Genomic DNA, 18511 nt, shown 5'->3' with positions numbered 1-18511 from the left:
ACTGAATATTTACGTGTGTGGAGTTGAGATGGTCGAGAAATAGCTGTAGGTTATTGCTCCCGTGAGGCCAGATTACAAAAGTGTCGTCTACAAAACGGAGAAAACATTTCGGTTTCAGGGCAGATGTAGCTAAGGCTTTCTGTTCGAAGTGTTCCATATACATGTTTGCTATTATTGGAGAGAGTGGCGACCCCATCGCGGCCCCTTCAGTCTGTTCGTAGAACTCCCCGTTGAAATAGAAGTAAGTGGCGCTAAGGCATTCTTTAGCTAGTGTTGACAGGTCTTCTGGAAGTTTCTGATCTAATAGCGGAAATACTTCTGTTAGCGGCACCTTGGTGAAAAGTGACGTGACGTCAAAGCTTACTAATAGGTCCGTACTTTCAATTGATTGGTCCTTAAGGAGCTGGATGAAATGTCGGGAGTCCTTCACGTAGGTTTCAGTGTTTCCTGTATGTGGCTGAAGTAGTCCAGCTAGGTAGCGGGCGATGTAATAGTAAACCTCACAGATAAGCCACTCAGTGAACCCACTACCTCGGTCTTGAGAAAAGGACTCAACTACGCAGTAGCTCCGAATAGTATACCGGTAGAAGAAATAATTAGCAAAGTGGAAATTGCAATCCGGCACCTTCCTACCGAATCTGCAGAGGAGATCAGACAGGATGTATCATGTCTACTGAGATCCGCAAAGCCGCCGCCATCCAATTTGACTAAAGAAGAAATTCATGCCCTAAAAACACTACGTCAAGATACGGAAACAATTATCCTACCCGCAGATAAAGGCAACGCTACGGTGATAATGACACACACAGACTACACTCGGAAAATAGAACAATTACTCACCAATTCTACATACAGGAAAATTAGGAACCCTACCAACCGCATTAAGAACAAACTCCACACACTAGTAAAAAATTCCAGTATCCCAGCCGAAATACAGAAGAAACTGATATCCTCGGACCCGATACCTCCAAAATTGTATGGCCTGCCTAAAATCCACAAAGAAGGCATACCTCTGCGACCTATCGTGAGCGCTATAGGCTCTCCCACGCACGAGATCGCCCGCTACCTAGCTGGACTACTTCAGCCACATACAGGAAACACTGAAACCTACGTGAAGGACTCCCGACATTTCATCCAGCTCCTTAAGGACCAATCAATTGAAAGTACGGACCTATTAGTAAGCTTTGACGTCACGTCACTTTTCACCAAGGTGCCGCTAACAGAAGTATTTCCGCTATTAGATCAGAAACTTCCAGAAGACCTGTCAACACTAGCTAAAGAATGCCTTAGCGCCACTTACTTCTATTTCAACGGGGAGTTCTATGAACAGACTGAAGGGGCCGCGATGGGGTCGCCACTCTCTCCAATAATGGCAAACATGTATATGGAACACTTCGAACAGAAAGCCTTAGCTACATCTGCCCTGAAACCGAAATGTTTTCTCCGTTTTGTAGATGACACTTTTGTAATCTGGCCTCACGGGAGCAATAACCTACAGCTATTTCTCGACCATCTCAACTCCACACACGTAAATATTCAGTTCACCATGGAAATAGAAGTAGACGGAAAACTACTTTTCCTGGATGTGCTAGTAATACGTAACCCCAATGGGACGCTGAGTCGCGCAGTATACAGGAAACCCACTCACACAGACAGGTACCTACACGCCTCGTCTCATCATCACCCATCACAAAAGCAGGCTGTCCTAACATCACTAGTAAACAGGGCCATAGCGATATCTGACGCAGAGCACCTCGAGGAAGAAAAAGAACACCTCACGGAAACCCTTAGGAAAAATGGCTACTCGCTCAATAACATCCGACGAGTCCTTAAAAAATCAGAAGAGAAGAAAGAAAAGACCGCCGCAGGAGAAAACAACGGGAAAGAAGAACTGACCCGCCAGAAAACAGCGATACTGCCATACATTAAAAACACTACAGACAGGATCGGCAAGATACTGGACAAATACAACATAAAAACTATCTATAAACCTCACCGTAAGCTAGCCCGTTATCTACCACCAGTAAAAGACACAATAGAATTACAGGCCCCTGGAGTGTATCACACTGAATGTAGCTGCGGAGCTTGTTATGTAGGTGAGACAAAACATCTGATCTCCACCCGCCTAAAAGAACATATCCGTCACACCAAGAACCAAAACACAGATATTTCAGCAGTAGCCAAGCATTCCTACGAAACTAGGCACGGAATATCATTTGACAAGACCAAGATCCTAGCAGCTATCCCTTGGAATCTGGAAAGAAAAATCCGCGAGGCTATCGAAATCAAGAAACATCCGAATAACATAAATTTAGAAGAAGGATACAAAATCAGTAATTCTTGGATGCCCATCATTCATAGTTTAAGACATACAGACCACAACATAAACACACGGGCCGCAACCCCATTACATAACAGCGCGGGCAAGCCCCCACTACTTGGCTGTGACATAAACTTTCCAGAAGCCTCGCGAGACAGCCAGGGCTTACGTCAGCCAGATAGGCTAGGATATAAAAGGCCAAGATCAAGGCCACTCTAGTAGTGTAATTCTGCCTGGGAGACTGATTACCTCGGATCGAGTAGGGTATTTCAGTCGCCTTGACAATGAATACTGCAATGTATTCGAAACGTCGGCAAACTGTACGTGATATGCGTACAAGTACAACATGGTTCAACCCGGAAAATAAATTAAATAATGGAATTACAATAAGCAATCCACTTCACGCCGCTTTGTTGCCAACTCAAAATAATACCAGACAAACTTATGCATCATCATCATCATCTTCATTTGCCGTTTTCAGCTTCCTGGGTTAGGTTGTGAATCATGGACCTCCATCGCTGCCTGTCTCTCCACCACTCTTCTCCTTTTTTAAGTACATTTCTGGTTTTCCTACCCTCTTCTCTATGCACTCCCACACTGAATCTGTCCACCTCTTTCGGGGTCTTCCTTGTGGTCTATTTCCTGTTAACTACTCTGAAAAAGCTTTTTTTGGCACACTCTCTTCTCCCATTCTCATCTTACGCCCATACCACTTTAGTTTTGTTGTTTCTATCCTGTCTTGAAGTTTCAAGATTCCTGTCCTTTTCCTTATCTCTTCATTTCTAATTCTATCCTTTCTGGTCTTGCCCTCGATACCTCTTAGGAATTTCATCTTCACTGTCTGTATTCTACTCTCCTCTCGTTTTGTTGTAGTCCACGATCCAGCTGCATAGGTTAGTATGGGTTCATAATAGGTTGAATATAATACTTTCTTATATCTCTTCAGGACATCTTGGTTCCACAAAATACCCCTTACACTCTGGCAGAAGCCGTTTGCTTGTTGTATTCTTTTCACTATTTCCTCTGTTTTATTTCCATCTTCTGTGATCACACTTCCCAAGTACTTGGAAACTTTTAACCACTTCCAGACTTATACCATTCTGTTTTATCTTTCCCCTTCCTTCCTTCCTTCCTTCCTTCCTTCCTTCCTTCCTTCCTTCCTTCCTTCCTTCCTCTCGTCATCAGTATTGTTTTACCTTTCTCTGTGGTACTTTCATCCCAAATTTTTCCATCTCTTGATTCCATATATCTACTTGTTTTTGCACTTCTGTTTCATCCTTACCCCATATCACTATGTCATCTGCAAACACCATAGCACCGAGCTCGATAGCTGCAGTCGCTTAAGTGCGGCCAGTATCCAGTATTTGGGAGATAGTAGGTTCGAATCCCACTGTCGGCAGCCCTGAAAATGGTTTTCCGTGGTTTCCCATTTTCACACCAGGCAAATGCCAGAGGCCACGGCCGCTTCCTTCCCACTCCTAGCCCTTTCCTGTCTCATCATCACCATAAGACCTATCTGTGTTGGTGCGACGTAAAGCAACTAGGAAAAAAAGAAGAAAAAAAGACATGGCTTTTGTTGCCTGTCTTCCCAATCTCTGTTTAATGTTCTTATGAATTTCATCCATGACTATGATGAATAGTATGGGGCATAGTAGGCTTCCCTGTCAGAGACCAGTTTCAACTTTAAACCATTTTGTTTATCCTATACCGGTACTAGTCTTCACACTACTATAACAATTTTTGTGCATAGCTTTTATCATTTGCACTTCCACTCTGTTAACTTGTTCTTTCCTTAATGTGCCCCGTACCAAATGTCTGGGCACACTGTCATAAGCTTTCTCAATGTCAATAAATGTCATCTCTATGTCTTTTCCAAACTCCCATCTTTTCTCCATCATATGTCTTAATGTAAAGATCAGGTCAAACGTTGATCTGTCTTTCCTGAAACCATACTGTTCTTCTTCCATTTTTCCTAGCTTCCTCCTCAGTCTTCCTTCCATACTCTCTCAAATCAAAACTCCACTCCAGAACAATATATAATTTTTCCCGCACCAACTGGAACGATCTTTCCTCTCTTCTATCAAAAAATCTTCCTATTCCCCTCGCGTCCTTCACCGGCGATATAAATATCAACGAGATCGGGGAAAACTGGAAAAAAAGTATTTTTTGAATGTGACGATCAAGTTGTGCCGAAAGTTTCTATCTCTAATAAGCGAAAAACGCCATGGATCAATAAAGAGATAACATCAGGTATTCGAAAAAGAAATTGTTTATACAGGAAATGGAAGGAAAACCCAAGTGACAGTAGGTGGGAGAAGTACAGACTGGCTAGGAACAAACTCAAATCATTAATCTGTGATGCCTACAGTTCATATATCCACAGCCTTATTTCCAATAGTAAAGAGCTATGGGCTTTCATTAGAAACAAGAGCGGCAAAAGTGCTCCATCCGTCTTCAAGTGCAATGGACTATCAGTTTCCTCTCCCCAAGAAATAACAGACACATTCAATAGTTAATTTAAAAATAACTTCTCCACTGCTGACAAGGATGAAGACATGTTCACTCCAAGGTCAACCCCTCCCTTCCTGCCCCTAACTAGCTTGTACTTCACTGCTAACGAGGTCGTAACAAGTCTTCGGAGAACTAGATCTCATGCTGTGAACGGCCCAGACAACGTGCTGGCCAGAATTCTCCATCGCTGTGCAGAAGCATTAGCACCTTCTCTCTGTGCAATATTTAACATTTCAATGAACAGTGGGACTGTTCCAGAAGAATGGAAGAAAGCAAACGTCATTCCCGTATTCAAAGACGGTGACAGGGAAAATGTAGACAACTATCGCCCAGTCTCTATTACAACTGGCTTATGTAAATGCATGGAACGCCTAATTGTTAAACATGTGCTGGATTTTCTGAATGAGAGAAACCTGCTGAATAACAACCAACATGGATTCCTCCCTGGAAAATCCTGTACTACACTTTTAACAACAGTAATTGATGAGTGGCAACATTCCCTGGACCAATCTAATATATCCCTAGTGGACTGCGTAACTCTCGACTGGAGTAAGGCCTTTGATGAGGTACTTCATCAACGACTGTTGTTAAAGCTTAACAAGTATGGTATTCAAGGCAACCTGCAGGCATGGTTTCGATCATTCCTGGTAGAATGGAAGATAGGAAACTTAAAAGGGTCCATTCTCAGTTCAATACGGACAAAAATGAAATTCTTAGATTTAAATTTAAACATTCCTGGTAGGTCGGACGCAGAGCGTTGTGTTCAGTGGGGCCAGGTCAAAACAAACCTCAGTCACCTCGGGTGTGATTCAAGGTAGTGTGATAGGCTCGCTGCTGTACACAATATTTACGCCGGATCTGCCAGGTTGTGTATCGTCTTCTATGGCACAGTATGCTGATGACACCATCATTTACAGAGCCATTCGCAATGAGAACGATGTAAATAACTTACAGTCAGATCTCGATAATGTGGTTCTGTGGTGCAAAATAAATAGAATGTGTATAAATGTACAGAAATGTACATATATCTGCTTATCTAGAGCAAGATCACAGTTACAACACGAAATTTCACTGTGTGGTAAAAACCTGATGCCTTGTACCTCAATAAAATTGCTTGGCATTCACATCTGCAGCAATTTAAAATGGAATAAGCATGTTGAGGAAATAAGGTGCAAAGCATACAGAGTCCAGGGATTCATCCACAGATCTCTACTGGGAGCCAGGAAGAAAGCTGTTCAGACAGCCTATTTGTCATTAGTACGGCCAATACTGTTGTACGGGCTTCCTTCCTGGCACCCTACTACAGTGGAGAACATGATGAAACTAGAGGGAGTTCAACGCCGAGCAGAACGACTAATTACTCAACACGGTCACTTGAATACAGCCAGGTCACTGCCCTCCATAACAATCCTCTGTAAACAAATAGATATTGCTTTCCTGAGAAAATCCCTCGCAGGTAACATTCATATAAACCCTTTCAACCGCTTACAGCTGAGCTATTCCGCTCAAAGAGGTCAAGGTGTGTCCCTTTTCCCTCCATTTGCAAGAACAGCATCGTATCAAAGTGGCTTCTTTAGTCGTTCTGCTCGGTTGTGGAACGAACTCCCACCGCAGATAAAAGAACTACCTGCAGAAAATTTTTGTAAAGACGTAAAAAGGATGTATATATAACGAAACCGTCTGTACAAAACATAATTTATCTACTGTGTGAATGTTTAGTATGATTAGGAAGATGGATGAAAGTTATGGGATCCCCAGTGATTGAGACGGTAAATGGGTATGAGTGAGCCGGCCTGGCTAAAATATATGTGGGTTTTCTAGAGAGGGGGGGGGGAGAGACTGTGTGGGTGTGGGTGTGTCGAATTACTTGAATGTTGAACAGGTCTTGTGAGTATTATGTAAATATGCCTATGTAAATACAGTAACTGTATATAAGAACACTATGTAGAATGTAATTGTATATTTGTATATTATAATTTTAAGTGGTGATGGAGGCACTTTTGTGTATGTGGGGCTATGCCCTTTCTCTATTCACCATCCCTAAATTGTAACTACAATGAGTGGAAAATAAATAATAATAATAATAATAATAATAATAATAATAATAATAATAATAATAATATTTATTACATTCCTTTTTATCACCTTTTCTAAATATTGGGATAATTAAACCCTTTCCCCACTCTTCTGGGACCTCTTTCTTCCTCCAGATTATTCCCCCTATACAGCCACTGTAGCCCTATTAGTCCTGCTGCTTTTAACCTTTTTAATAGTTATGTCATCCACTCCTGCTGCTTTACCGTTCTTCATCTTTTGTATGGCTTCCTCTATTTCTAACATCGATATCTACTTCTCTTGTTCTACTTCTTTCCCCATTGTTTCAACTTGCTCCTTCTCATCTACTAGTTCAATGTATTTAATATTTAGCAATTCTGAGAAGTATTCTTCCCATCTTTTTAGTATGTCATCTCTTTGTGTCAATATCTGCCTTGTTTCAGTTTTAACAAATTTTGTATCTTCCCTATTTTGTGTATTCTTCACCAAACCATACAAAACCTTTTTACTTCCCTTTATATCCTCCTATAAAGTTTCTGTGAAACTTTCCCAGCTCTTCCGTTTCTCCTCTTGTACTATTTTCTTATATACCTATTTGGCTTTTTTATTTTTCTGCCAATTCTCTGTACTATTGCTGCCTATCCATTTCCTCCAAGCCATTTGTTTCTCTTTAACTGCTTCCCTTACCCTGCTGTTCCACCAAGGAGTCTCCTTTTCCTTTTTTCTCCCTGATAGTCTTCCACAGGAGTTTACTGCACACTTTACAAAACCATTTCTGAAACATGTCCATTCCTCTTCCGCACTGTTCACGTCATCTTTGGGAATTTCTTTCTTCAGATCCTCTTGAAACTTTTCTTTTTCTTTCTATCTCCCCAACCATATCTACTTATTTTTTGTGAGTTCTTTTTTTTTCGAAACCATGTATTGCCAACAATTAATCCATTCCTTTTACAAAAATCCATTACCAAATCCCCTTCTTCATCTTGGTTTCCATAACTGTAGGGGCAAATTATCTCTTCTTTTCCCTGTCTGTCTGTTCCAACATGTGCATTCATGTCTCCCATTATTATAGCCTCTTTTTCTTTAATACAACTTTCCAGTTCTTCTAGAAACCCTTTCCAGTTTTTCTAGAAACCCTTCTAAACATTCATCTGCATTCCCTGATTGGGGTGCGTAAATCTGTATTAAAGTCCTTGATTCCACTCTCAAGTCCAAATCTTTAATTATCCTGTCACTGATCTGTTCAGTTTTGTCCACATATTGCGCTAGGTCCTCTCTCAGTATAACACCAACAATTATACCTCGACCCAGTATTATTATTAAAGTCATATGAATTATTTCTTAATGTTATGTTAATTTTGTTCAAGGTTTTCTGTTCTATATTTTCATTGTCTCTAAGTAGGGCTAAATATGCATAATACCAGTGTATTGTGATTTCTTTTGTAATCACTGGAAATGTGTTTATTTTCCTTTTTTTTAATACAGTGTATACGTATGTAGCCTGTATCTCTATTTTTAATGTCCTTTTAAACAGACATTATGCATCTTCAAGTGCTTTCCTAATTAAGAAAACTGTGAAACGGTATTTATTTGAGCATCTCCGTACTTGCCTTCATCACCACACCCACTTGATCTGATCGCTTTGAATATGGCCGACACAGCATTAGAGTTGATTCAAATATGGACGTTCAATGGCCACTCTATAGTCCTCTTTCTAGCTCTTTGGTAAAATCGTATTATTCCCTAGATTACTTAGTTTAATTGGTGAAAGTGAGCTTATATACTTAATATGTATGTATAACTATAGAACAGTGTGATACTCAATTATTTTGTGGAAAGAATAGTAAATTCATGTACTTCACACACTAAGTGGCCAGTTTGGCTGCAATAAACATATTATTTGTTTTGTGAATCATAGTTTGCTTACATGCTTACATCATTTATCTCACCTGACCAGGTTCTTGAATTGCAACAAAAATCCTTTTGAAACTCATCTTGCTTGTTATTTGTTTTGTATTGAAATCTATAGCATTTATTGCAAGACGTTTTTATTTATTTCAATGGCTTGTTCTAATTGCTTGTTTATAGGAAAGAAGATCTACTGGTAGCAAATTTGGGGCGTCTAAGTGTAGTGACAGTACCCCGTGATGTCTCATTAAGAAACACTGTGGATCATTTGCACAAACAGGGATTATCAGGAGAATACATAATGCAGACAATGAGAGATAAGAGTTATGATCAGTTCCTTGTGGAGCTGAAAGATGTTCAGGTAATTAATTTCATAAGTTAATGTGAATATACACTAGTTCCTATACTAATGACATGCATTTTCAAAACCTGTAAACATTGAAATTTGTCTTGATATATTGTCTTATCCCATTTTTATGTTTCTTTCGGTTTCAGGAGAAGACTTCTTTTGAATTCCAAACTTAGGTAGCCGTAGTTCTTATGGCAACAACATTTGATGGTGCCGATGTTCATTTAAGAAATGTCTGATCTGAATGTTTACTTGCTAACAAATTTAGAAAGTGGGGAAAAGTATTTGAGGCAGGAGGAAAGAGGGTTTAATTATAGTTATGTAACGGTATTATTTAATTTAATTTCCGGGTTGAACTGTGTTTTAGTTGCCTGTACATCACGTACAGTTTGCCGATGTTTCAAATACATTGCAGTATTCTTTGTCAAGGCAACTGAAATACCCCTACTTACGTCAGCCAGAAAGGCTAGGATATAAAATGCCAAGGTCAGGGCCACTCTAGTAGTGTAAATTGCTGCCTGGGAGACTGATTACTTCAGATCGAGTAGGGGTATTTCATGATATAGATGTTGATTCCCATAGGGAATCTGAAATATTTGTCCTGAATGAGTACATTTATAATACCAATATAAATGGTCTGTTATTGGACATTATAAATTTTCCAGCTAACTCATTCTTGGGTATTTCATGATATAGATGTTGATTCCCATAGGGAATCTGAAATATTTGTCCTGAATGAGTAAATTTATAATACCAATATAAATGGTCTGTTATTGGACATTATTAATTTTCCAGCTAACTCATTCTTGGTTGCCAACGTTTCACCAAGAATGAATTAGCTGGAAAATTTATAATGTCCAATAACGGACCATTTATATTGGTATTATTAGGGGTATTTCAGTCGCCTTGACAAAGAATACTGCAATATATTCGAAACGTCGGCAAACTGTACTTGATGTACAGACAACTACAACATGGTTCAACCCGGAAATTAAACTAAATAATTCTTCACACTGTGGAAGCTTCACCTCTAAGTTATTTAACGGTAGTTTACTTTCAAACACCCCATCAGTTGTCTTCTCTTATGCTGATGTTCTTCTAGCATCAGAAAATTGCATGGAATTGCAGCTGAGGTACAACAGTGGAAGATCCATCTTGAGTCCAGTGGAATGAGGATCAATACTCGGAAGATAGAATACATGGAAAGAGGGCTGCAGACTACTGATATGCTTAACATCGGTGATGAACAACAGACGAAAACCACAAAGTTCAAGTACCTTGGTTCAGTCATTAGGTGCAATGGTGGTATCCTTCCTGATGTCCATAGTAGTGTAACATAACCTGGATGAAATGGTGACAAGTCAGTGGAGCCCTTTGTGAACAGCAGATGCCTGAAAAGCTTGAGGCAAAAATATACAAGACTGTCGTTCATCCTGTTGCCCTCTATGGAACTGATTGCTGGCTAGCAACATCAAGGCATAAACAGGCACTCTATGTGATTGAGATGTGGATAATGTGTTGGAGCCTTTCTCTAACACAGCTTCTCTATTTTTGTCGCGGCCCTCCCGACCTTTTAAAATAAGACAAACAAACCAGCCAACATTGTGAAACAATAATCGAGAATAAGACCGCTAGATTGAGAAGAAAATGAGAATGCTGGTGTTCTAAAGTTTTGAATTTCATCGGCGTTTTTCCATCACTTGTCACATGCATTTCGCCTGCACGTTGTCTCAGGCTTGGTTTCTCAAACTTGTTTGCACCTGCTCCCCTCCTAGCCATTCGATGTGATGGTATTTCTGCAAAGGCAGACATTCGGCCTGAATTTTTGACACAGTGATTTCATCCTGTTACAAAACTAAATTTTTTAGACTAAGAGGTCCGCAACCTCGCTATGTGCACTTATTGTTTGTTTCCATCTATATCATTTGTCTTCATTTCTTTTCTTCTTAGGTTGACACAGTTTTTAGATTCAATTATGTTTTGTTTTAACCCTTTTTTAACTGAATTTTGTCGCAGCGAATAGTTTATTGCTCCATATGATGATGTAAATATTGTATTGTACAGTTTTTATTTCCGTCATGTCTCTCTTTTGTTTATCATTGTTCCTTCATTATGTTTTTGGCACATTTTTAGCTTGTATTATACCAATTACTTTAACCCCCCCCCCCCCCCCCTTCGTTTCACCGAAGATGGCTCAGAGGAGTCGAAACATGTTTGAATTTGATTACTCCATCTAATGATGGAATTATATGATGTATTGAATTAGGATACACTTAATTTTTCCTTTGTAAAATGGAACACACTCGACACTTCGATCAACCAACTATTTGAATGGAGTACTCCAAAAATGGATCCAGCTCGAACTTTTGATTACTGTTTACCAATGCACATGGAAATCTCTCCAACACTCCTTATGTCTCTACATGTGTCTGGATAATAAACCTTACAGTAAGTTTCCAGAACCCTTCATATGTACCAAATTATAGCAGAATACACCTAATATACGAACATTATAGAGTTTTCTACAGCTTTTGACTATATAGATTTTGAGGTTAAACTTGTACACAATACGTATTTGAGGTAATACAAATTTATAATACATATTTACAGGGAAACCATGTATTAGTCATATTTAACATAAGTAATAATAAAATAAAATAATAAATAATAATAGAAGATAATAATAATAAATAAAAGATAGTATAGCATTTAATAAAATAAAATGAAAATATATTAAACATAATAATTGAAGGTTTTACAACAGTTAGAATAATAATATAAGAGAATTTATTGGACTCCAACCTATTCAATACATTACAGGATGTTAACATTTTAGTTAAACATCGTTAAAATGGAGACATGTTTCGCCCTCCATGTGGGGCATCATCAGTCTTATCAAAGCACCTCAAAATTAAACCAGACGTCTGGTTGGAAATTATGAACATAATATGTAAGAAAGAATACATTAAAAAACACGTACAAAGTCCTATCCTAAACGAAATAACAATAGACTAGTTCCACATAGTAAAATACGCTAGTGGTTTCTTAATATTAAAATGAGGCCATCATATGCACAATATAAAAATGAAAGTAATCAAAGTCTATATGATACCGAGTTCGATGGTAGTTCTACGTAGTATATACAAATGTTGGCAAAGTAAAACACAATTTATAATTACTGTACACTTATTTATAATTGTTAAAATTGATGAGGTAAAACATTCCAATTTGTCTATTTGTAATTTGGCTCCAACCAAAATAATTCGCCCTAGGATTCATGATTCATGATGCCCCACATGGAGGGCGAAACATGTCTCCATTTTAAAGATGTTTAACTAAAATGTTAACATCCTGTAATGTATTGAATAGGTTGGAGTCCAATAAATTCTCTTATATTATTATTGAGATTCTTTCAATACGGAAAATAAAATGATTTTCATTTCTTGTAACAGTTAGAATGTCGTACCTACGACACTTTTCTCTCGGTACCCTGTCATATGCTTTCTCTAATTCTACGAAACATGATCACAAGTGTTTATTCCTCTCGTAGCATTTGTCAGTTACCTGGCGCATACTGAAATTTGATCCTGACAGCCCCCCTGTGGTCTGAAACCACACTGGTTTTCATCCAACTACCTCTCAACCATTAATCGCATCCTCCCTTCCAAGATGCCAGTGAATACTTTGCCTGGTATACTAATCACTGAGATACCTCGATAGTCGTTACAATCCTTCCTGTTCCCTTGCTTATAGATAGGTGCAATTACTGCTTTTGTCCAATCTGAAAGTACCTTACCAACATCCCATGCTAATCTCATTACTCTGTGAAGCCATTTCACCCCTGCCTTCCTTCTATACTTCAGCATTTCACATCTAATTTCATGTATTCTTGCTGCTTTATGACAATGGAGTTTATTTACCATCCTTTCCACTTCTGAAGTGTAATTTCACCAACATCATTTTCCTCCTTCCCATGATTTCCATTGTTCACGACACCACCATGAAGATATCCTTTTGCGTTGAGACTTTCAAAATATTCCCTTGACCTATCCAGTGATTCCGTAGGATCTATTATGAGTTCACAGGAATTTCCCAAAACACTGTTCATTTCCTTTTTCCCTCCCTTCCTAAGATTCTTTATTACTGTCCAGAAAGGTATCCCTGCTGCTTGACCTTATGAATGCATCCTTTTGCATTAGATTAGCATTAGGGGGTGGTGGTTATTGTTTTAAGAGGAGTACACCAACATTAGGTAGGGCATTTGGCCTCAAAAGAGGACCATGTCCACATACGTGGATAAACAAGGATATGTATCAATAAACACAGTGTAACATATGTGTTTATCAATCAGTATGACAATTAATTTAATGAAATACCTACCGAAGTAGTGACGGTTTTAACTCCAAATTCAATTGTTTTATTTCACCAAAAAATAAGGCCCCTATCCATTACCATAAGTTGTTGTAGGTACGACATCCTAACTGGTGTAAAACCTTCAATTATTGTGTTTGGTATATTTTGGTTATATTTTATTAAATGCTACATTATCTTTTATTAAATTTTAAATATGATTAATTCATGATTTCCCTGTAACCTCAAATACCTATTGTGTATAAGTTTAACCTCAAAATCTTTATAGTCGTAAGCAGTAGAAAACTCTGTAATGTTGCCATTGATGCTTTCATGGCCTACATGATACGGTATAGGCTTTTGGGCTTATGCCGTGTCAAGAAAATAAGTTGAAATTCTTTACATTTCGCAGAGAACTGTGCTCTGCGTCATCAGAAGAAAATCTCGACTGTCCACAAGAAAGGCTTCTTAAACGAGAAGCCTTTCTCATGGACAAACGAGATTTTTTAAGAAGCCTTCTCGTGGCCAGTCAAGATTTTCTTCTGATGACGCAGAGTGCAGTTCTCTGCGAAACGTAAAGAATTTCACCTTATTTTCTTGACACAGCATAAGCCCAAAAGCCTATACAGTATCGTACTCTATAATGTTCGTATATTATATTTATTCTGCTTTAATTTGTTATATATGAAGGGTTCTGGAAACTTACTGTAAGGTTTATTGTCCAGATACATTTAGAGACATTAGGAATGTAGGAGAGATTTCCATGTGTATTGGTAAACAGTAATGAAAGTTCTAGCTTGATCCATTACTGGAGTACTCCATTCGACTAGCTGGTTGATCGATGTTTCGAGTATGTTCCATTAGTATGTTGTAAGAACTCTCTTAAAAATCGATAATTCTAGATGGTTGATTGAACAGTATATATATTTTTAAAAATCGATAATTCTAGACGGTTGATTGAACAGTATATATATTGAGCCGTCTGTCAAGTGTTGGACTCGGAGTGACTGTTGAGCTTCGAGGTGGAGTTCGGTCAGTTCAAGAGAGTGTATGTTATAGTTAGAGCCATGCACGGATGTGGATAGCTTCAGATTTTCACTCAGGTATACTGTTGTTTTTGCTTGTGGTTATGCGACCCTTGACATTGTTATGGAAGAATACTGATATATAAAGAGCGTTAAGACCATAAAGCCATAAATCTGACCTAAGCTTATCTGGCTCCTGCCCGCTATTAATGGAAGGAAGGAACAAAGATCAATACGTCGGTAGTTGTTGCAAGAGAAAATTCTTCAATACCTGTGACTGTGGGCGTTCAGGTACCAGGTGCCAGGCCTATTGTATTGTCAACAGATCTACCTGTTTAAGTACCTTGGGTGTGACGTACAGTACTGTAGTTTAATATTTACAATATCTGCGTATAACCACTTTGCGGATGCAGATAACTATATGCGGGTGCGGATGGAGGAAGTGCAGATATTATTTTGTATATCCACGTTAGGGCTCTAGTTATACTGCGCGAATCAGTGTTGTTGATATCTGTACTTGTCAGAATCGACTTCAGGGTACTCCGCTATCAAATGTGACAATAAAGTAATTTACACAAGGATGTGAACGTGTTCTTGTGTGATATTTATTTACGTCAAATAAAATCGCATTTGAGAACGATAAGGTGGATGCCTCAGCCAGACATACAAGGCATACAGTTTAACAATTTAAATATAACGGCTGTAATGTATGATTGTAAGGATAATAGAAAATGCTCAAACAAGAAACAGATGACAAATATATGGATAAAAAATTACAAATGTCCTGTAACAAGAGATAACTGCATTGTACCATCTAATTTGCAATGCTTAGTTTACAGTATAAGAGCGGGCATTAGGTGCATTACTCGAGGTTAACACTAAAGGTGATAGATAGTTCAAAGTGTTTTGCAAAGACTCGTTAAGTATATCACCTCCATATTAATTTTCAATAAGTTTCTATGAGGAATTGAAAATAATCGTCACTCACATTCAGAGTGGGTAGAAGCATGGTCCCAATAGAGATTAGTTACAACTTGTGAAAGAAGTGTTCATATCTCATGGCTTTACCCATCGAACACTGGAGACATGCACCAGGGAACCCGTCATCTCTTTCCAACAGGCCAAAGAATGTCTCTCTGAGTAATGACATCAGGCTGTATATATATATGTGTGTGTGTGCTGGAGAGAAGAGGGCGAAGGGGAAGTTATGATACAACACACACACATACACTCGGGCATGCGCAGGAAACATGCTGGAAGATTGTAGAAGTAGGAGTGGCAGTGGCAGTGATGACATCATCCAGTCGTTGGCAAAACAAAATCAGCAGGCAGTAATGCTGAACTCGCCGTGGAGTGCAGAACCAAAGCTGGCAAGACGAATTGAATAATCTTTCTGGTGGATAAAGGTGAAGGCGAGTAGAGTCCGTTTCATGGCCACTTGTTTTGATGACCTTTCACAAAGATCGACTTTTGACCACTTGCAACATGTTTCACTGTATCTCAGTATAGAACTAGTTAGAGCAAGAACTATGCTACATATCCTTGTTTGTATATCAGAATCTCATATATATATTTATTGCATAGTAACACTTTCTCAGTTGAATCAATTATTTCAGAAACCAGTCAAGTGCCAAGTCTGTCACTTTTGGGAATATGAAGAAAACTGTCTAGCATCAGACAGAATGTTATGGTAGGTGTTTTAATATTTTAGCTTGAAAGTATTATATCTTCTAATACTTTCTATCTAAGGAAAAATATTTTGTGCTTATAAACTTTGGTGTAAAAAATTCCAACAAATTTTCCACTTAACTGGTTTCTGAAATAAACAAGTGTTGCAAACATATTTGTATGGGACAATTCTTGAATTTTGAAAGGATTTTGTCATAAACCCCATGTGTTGTGTTGTGTGTTTGAGTCATCAGTCCATAGACTGGTTTGATGCAGCTCTCCATGCCACCCTATCCTGTGCTAACCTTTTCATTTCTACATAGCTATTGCATCCTACATCTGCTCTAATCTGTTTGTCATATTCATACCTTGGTCTACCCCTACCGTTCTTGCCACCTACACTTCCTTCAAAAACCAACTGAACAAGTCCTGGGTGTCTTAAGATGTGTCCTATCATTCTATCTCTTCTTCTCGTCAAATTTAGCCAAATCGATCTCCTCTCACCAATTCGATTCAGTATCTCTTCATTCGTGATTCGATCTATCCATCTCACCTTCAGCATTCTTCTGTAACACCACATTTCAAAAGCTTCTATTCTCTTTCTTTCTGAGCTAGTTATCGTCCATGTTTCACTTCCATACAATGCCACGCTCCACACAAAAGTCTTCAAAAACATCTTTCTAATTCCGATATCAATGTTTGAAGTGAGCAAATTTCTTTTCTTAAGAAAGCTCTTCCTTGCTTGTGCTAGTCTGCATTTTATGTCCTCCTTACTTCTGCCATCGTTGGTTATTTTACTACCCAAATAACAATATTCATCTACTTCCTTTAAGACTTCGTTTCCTAATCTAATATTCCCTACATCACCTGCCTTCGTTCGACTGCACTCCATTACTTTTGTTTTGGACTTATTTATTTTCATCTTGTACTCCTTACCTAAGACTTCATCCATACCATTCAGCAACTTCTCGAGATCTTCTGCAGTCTCAGATAAAATAACAATATCATCGGCAAATCTCAAGGTTTTGATTTCCTCTCCTTGGACTGTGATTCCCTTTCCAAATTTCTCTTTGATTTCCTTTACTGCCTGTTCTATGTAAACATTGAAAAGGAGAGGGGACAAACTGCAGCCTTGCCTCACTCCTTTCTGGATTGCTGCTTCTTTTTCAAAGCCCTCGATTCTTATCACTGCAGACTGATTTTTATACAGGTTGTAGATAATTCTTCGTTCTCGGTATCTGATCCCTACCATCTTCAGAATCATAAATAGCCTGGTCCAATCAACATTATCGAATGCCTTTTCTAGATCTACGAATGCCATGTACGTGGGCTTGTCCTTCTTGATTCGATCCTCTAAGATCAGACGCAAAGTCAGGATTGCTTCACGTGTTCCTACATTTCTTCTGAAGCCAAATTGATCTTCCCCCAACTCAGCTTCAACTTGTTTTTCCATTCTTCTGTAAATAATACGTGTTAAAATTTTGCAGGCATGAGATACTAAACTAATAGTGCGGTAGTTTTCACACCTGTCAGCACCGGCTTTCTTGGGAATAGGTATAACAACATTCTGCTGAAAATCGGATGGGACTTCTCCTGTCTCATACATCTTGCACACTAAATGAAATAACCTTACCATGCTGGTTTCTCCTAAGGCAGTCAGTAATTCAGCGGGAATATCATCAATTCCAGGTGCCTTGTTCCTATTTAGGTCACTCACAGCTCTGTCAAACTCTGACCTCAAAATTGGGTCTCCCATTTCATCAGCATCAACAGCCTCTTCATGTTCCAAAACGAAATTATCTACATCGTTACCTTGATACAACTGTTGGATATGCTCCTGCCATCTTTCTGCTTTGTCTTCTTTCCCTAGAAGTGGCTTTCCATCTGAGCTCTTAATATTCATGCACCTAGATTTCCTTTCTCCAAAGGTTTCCTTGATTTTCCTGTATGCAGCATCTACCTTTCCCAGGACCATACAGCCTTCGACATCCTTGCACTTCTCCTTCAGCCATTCTTCCTTAGCTACCTTGCACTTTCTATCCACTTCATTCTTTAATCGCCTGTATTCTTTTCTGCCCTCTTCATTTCTAGCATTCTTGTATTTTCGTCGTTCATCAATCAGGTCTAGTATCTCCTGAGTTATCCACTGATTCTTAGTTGATCTTTTCTTCCTTCCTAACATTTCTTCAGCAGCCCTACTGACTTCATTTTTCATGACTCTCCACTCTTCCTCTACTGTGTTTTCTTCGGCCTTTTCATTTAGTCCTTGTGCAACATGTTCCTTGAAACAATCCATCACACTCTTTTCTTTCAACTTGTCTAGAT

At 38.8% G+C, this 18511-nt stretch overlaps 1 protein-coding gene across 1 annotated transcript in view; it reads left to right on the top strand.

Annotated features, from left to right (window-relative positions):
- Window positions 1-18511, top strand: part of LOC136885511 (intermembrane lipid transfer protein Vps13) — a 1358975-nt gene that overhangs the window by 332169 nt on the left and 1008295 nt on the right. The window contains exon 13 of the mRNA XM_067158109.2: window positions 8975-9155. Within this exon, the coding sequence (XP_067014210.2) occupies window positions 8975-9155 (181 nt within the window). The remainder of the gene's footprint in view (window positions 1-8974; window positions 9156-18511) is intronic.

Source organism: Anabrus simplex, chromosome 1, assembly GCF_040414725.1.
Source record: "Anabrus simplex isolate iqAnaSimp1 chromosome 1, ASM4041472v1, whole genome shotgun sequence".
NCBI classification, from domain to species: domain Eukaryota; kingdom Metazoa; phylum Arthropoda; class Insecta; order Orthoptera; family Tettigoniidae; genus Anabrus; species Anabrus simplex.
The sequence above is the reverse complement of the archived record's forward strand: the minus strand, read 5'-3'. Positions and strand labels throughout refer to the sequence as shown.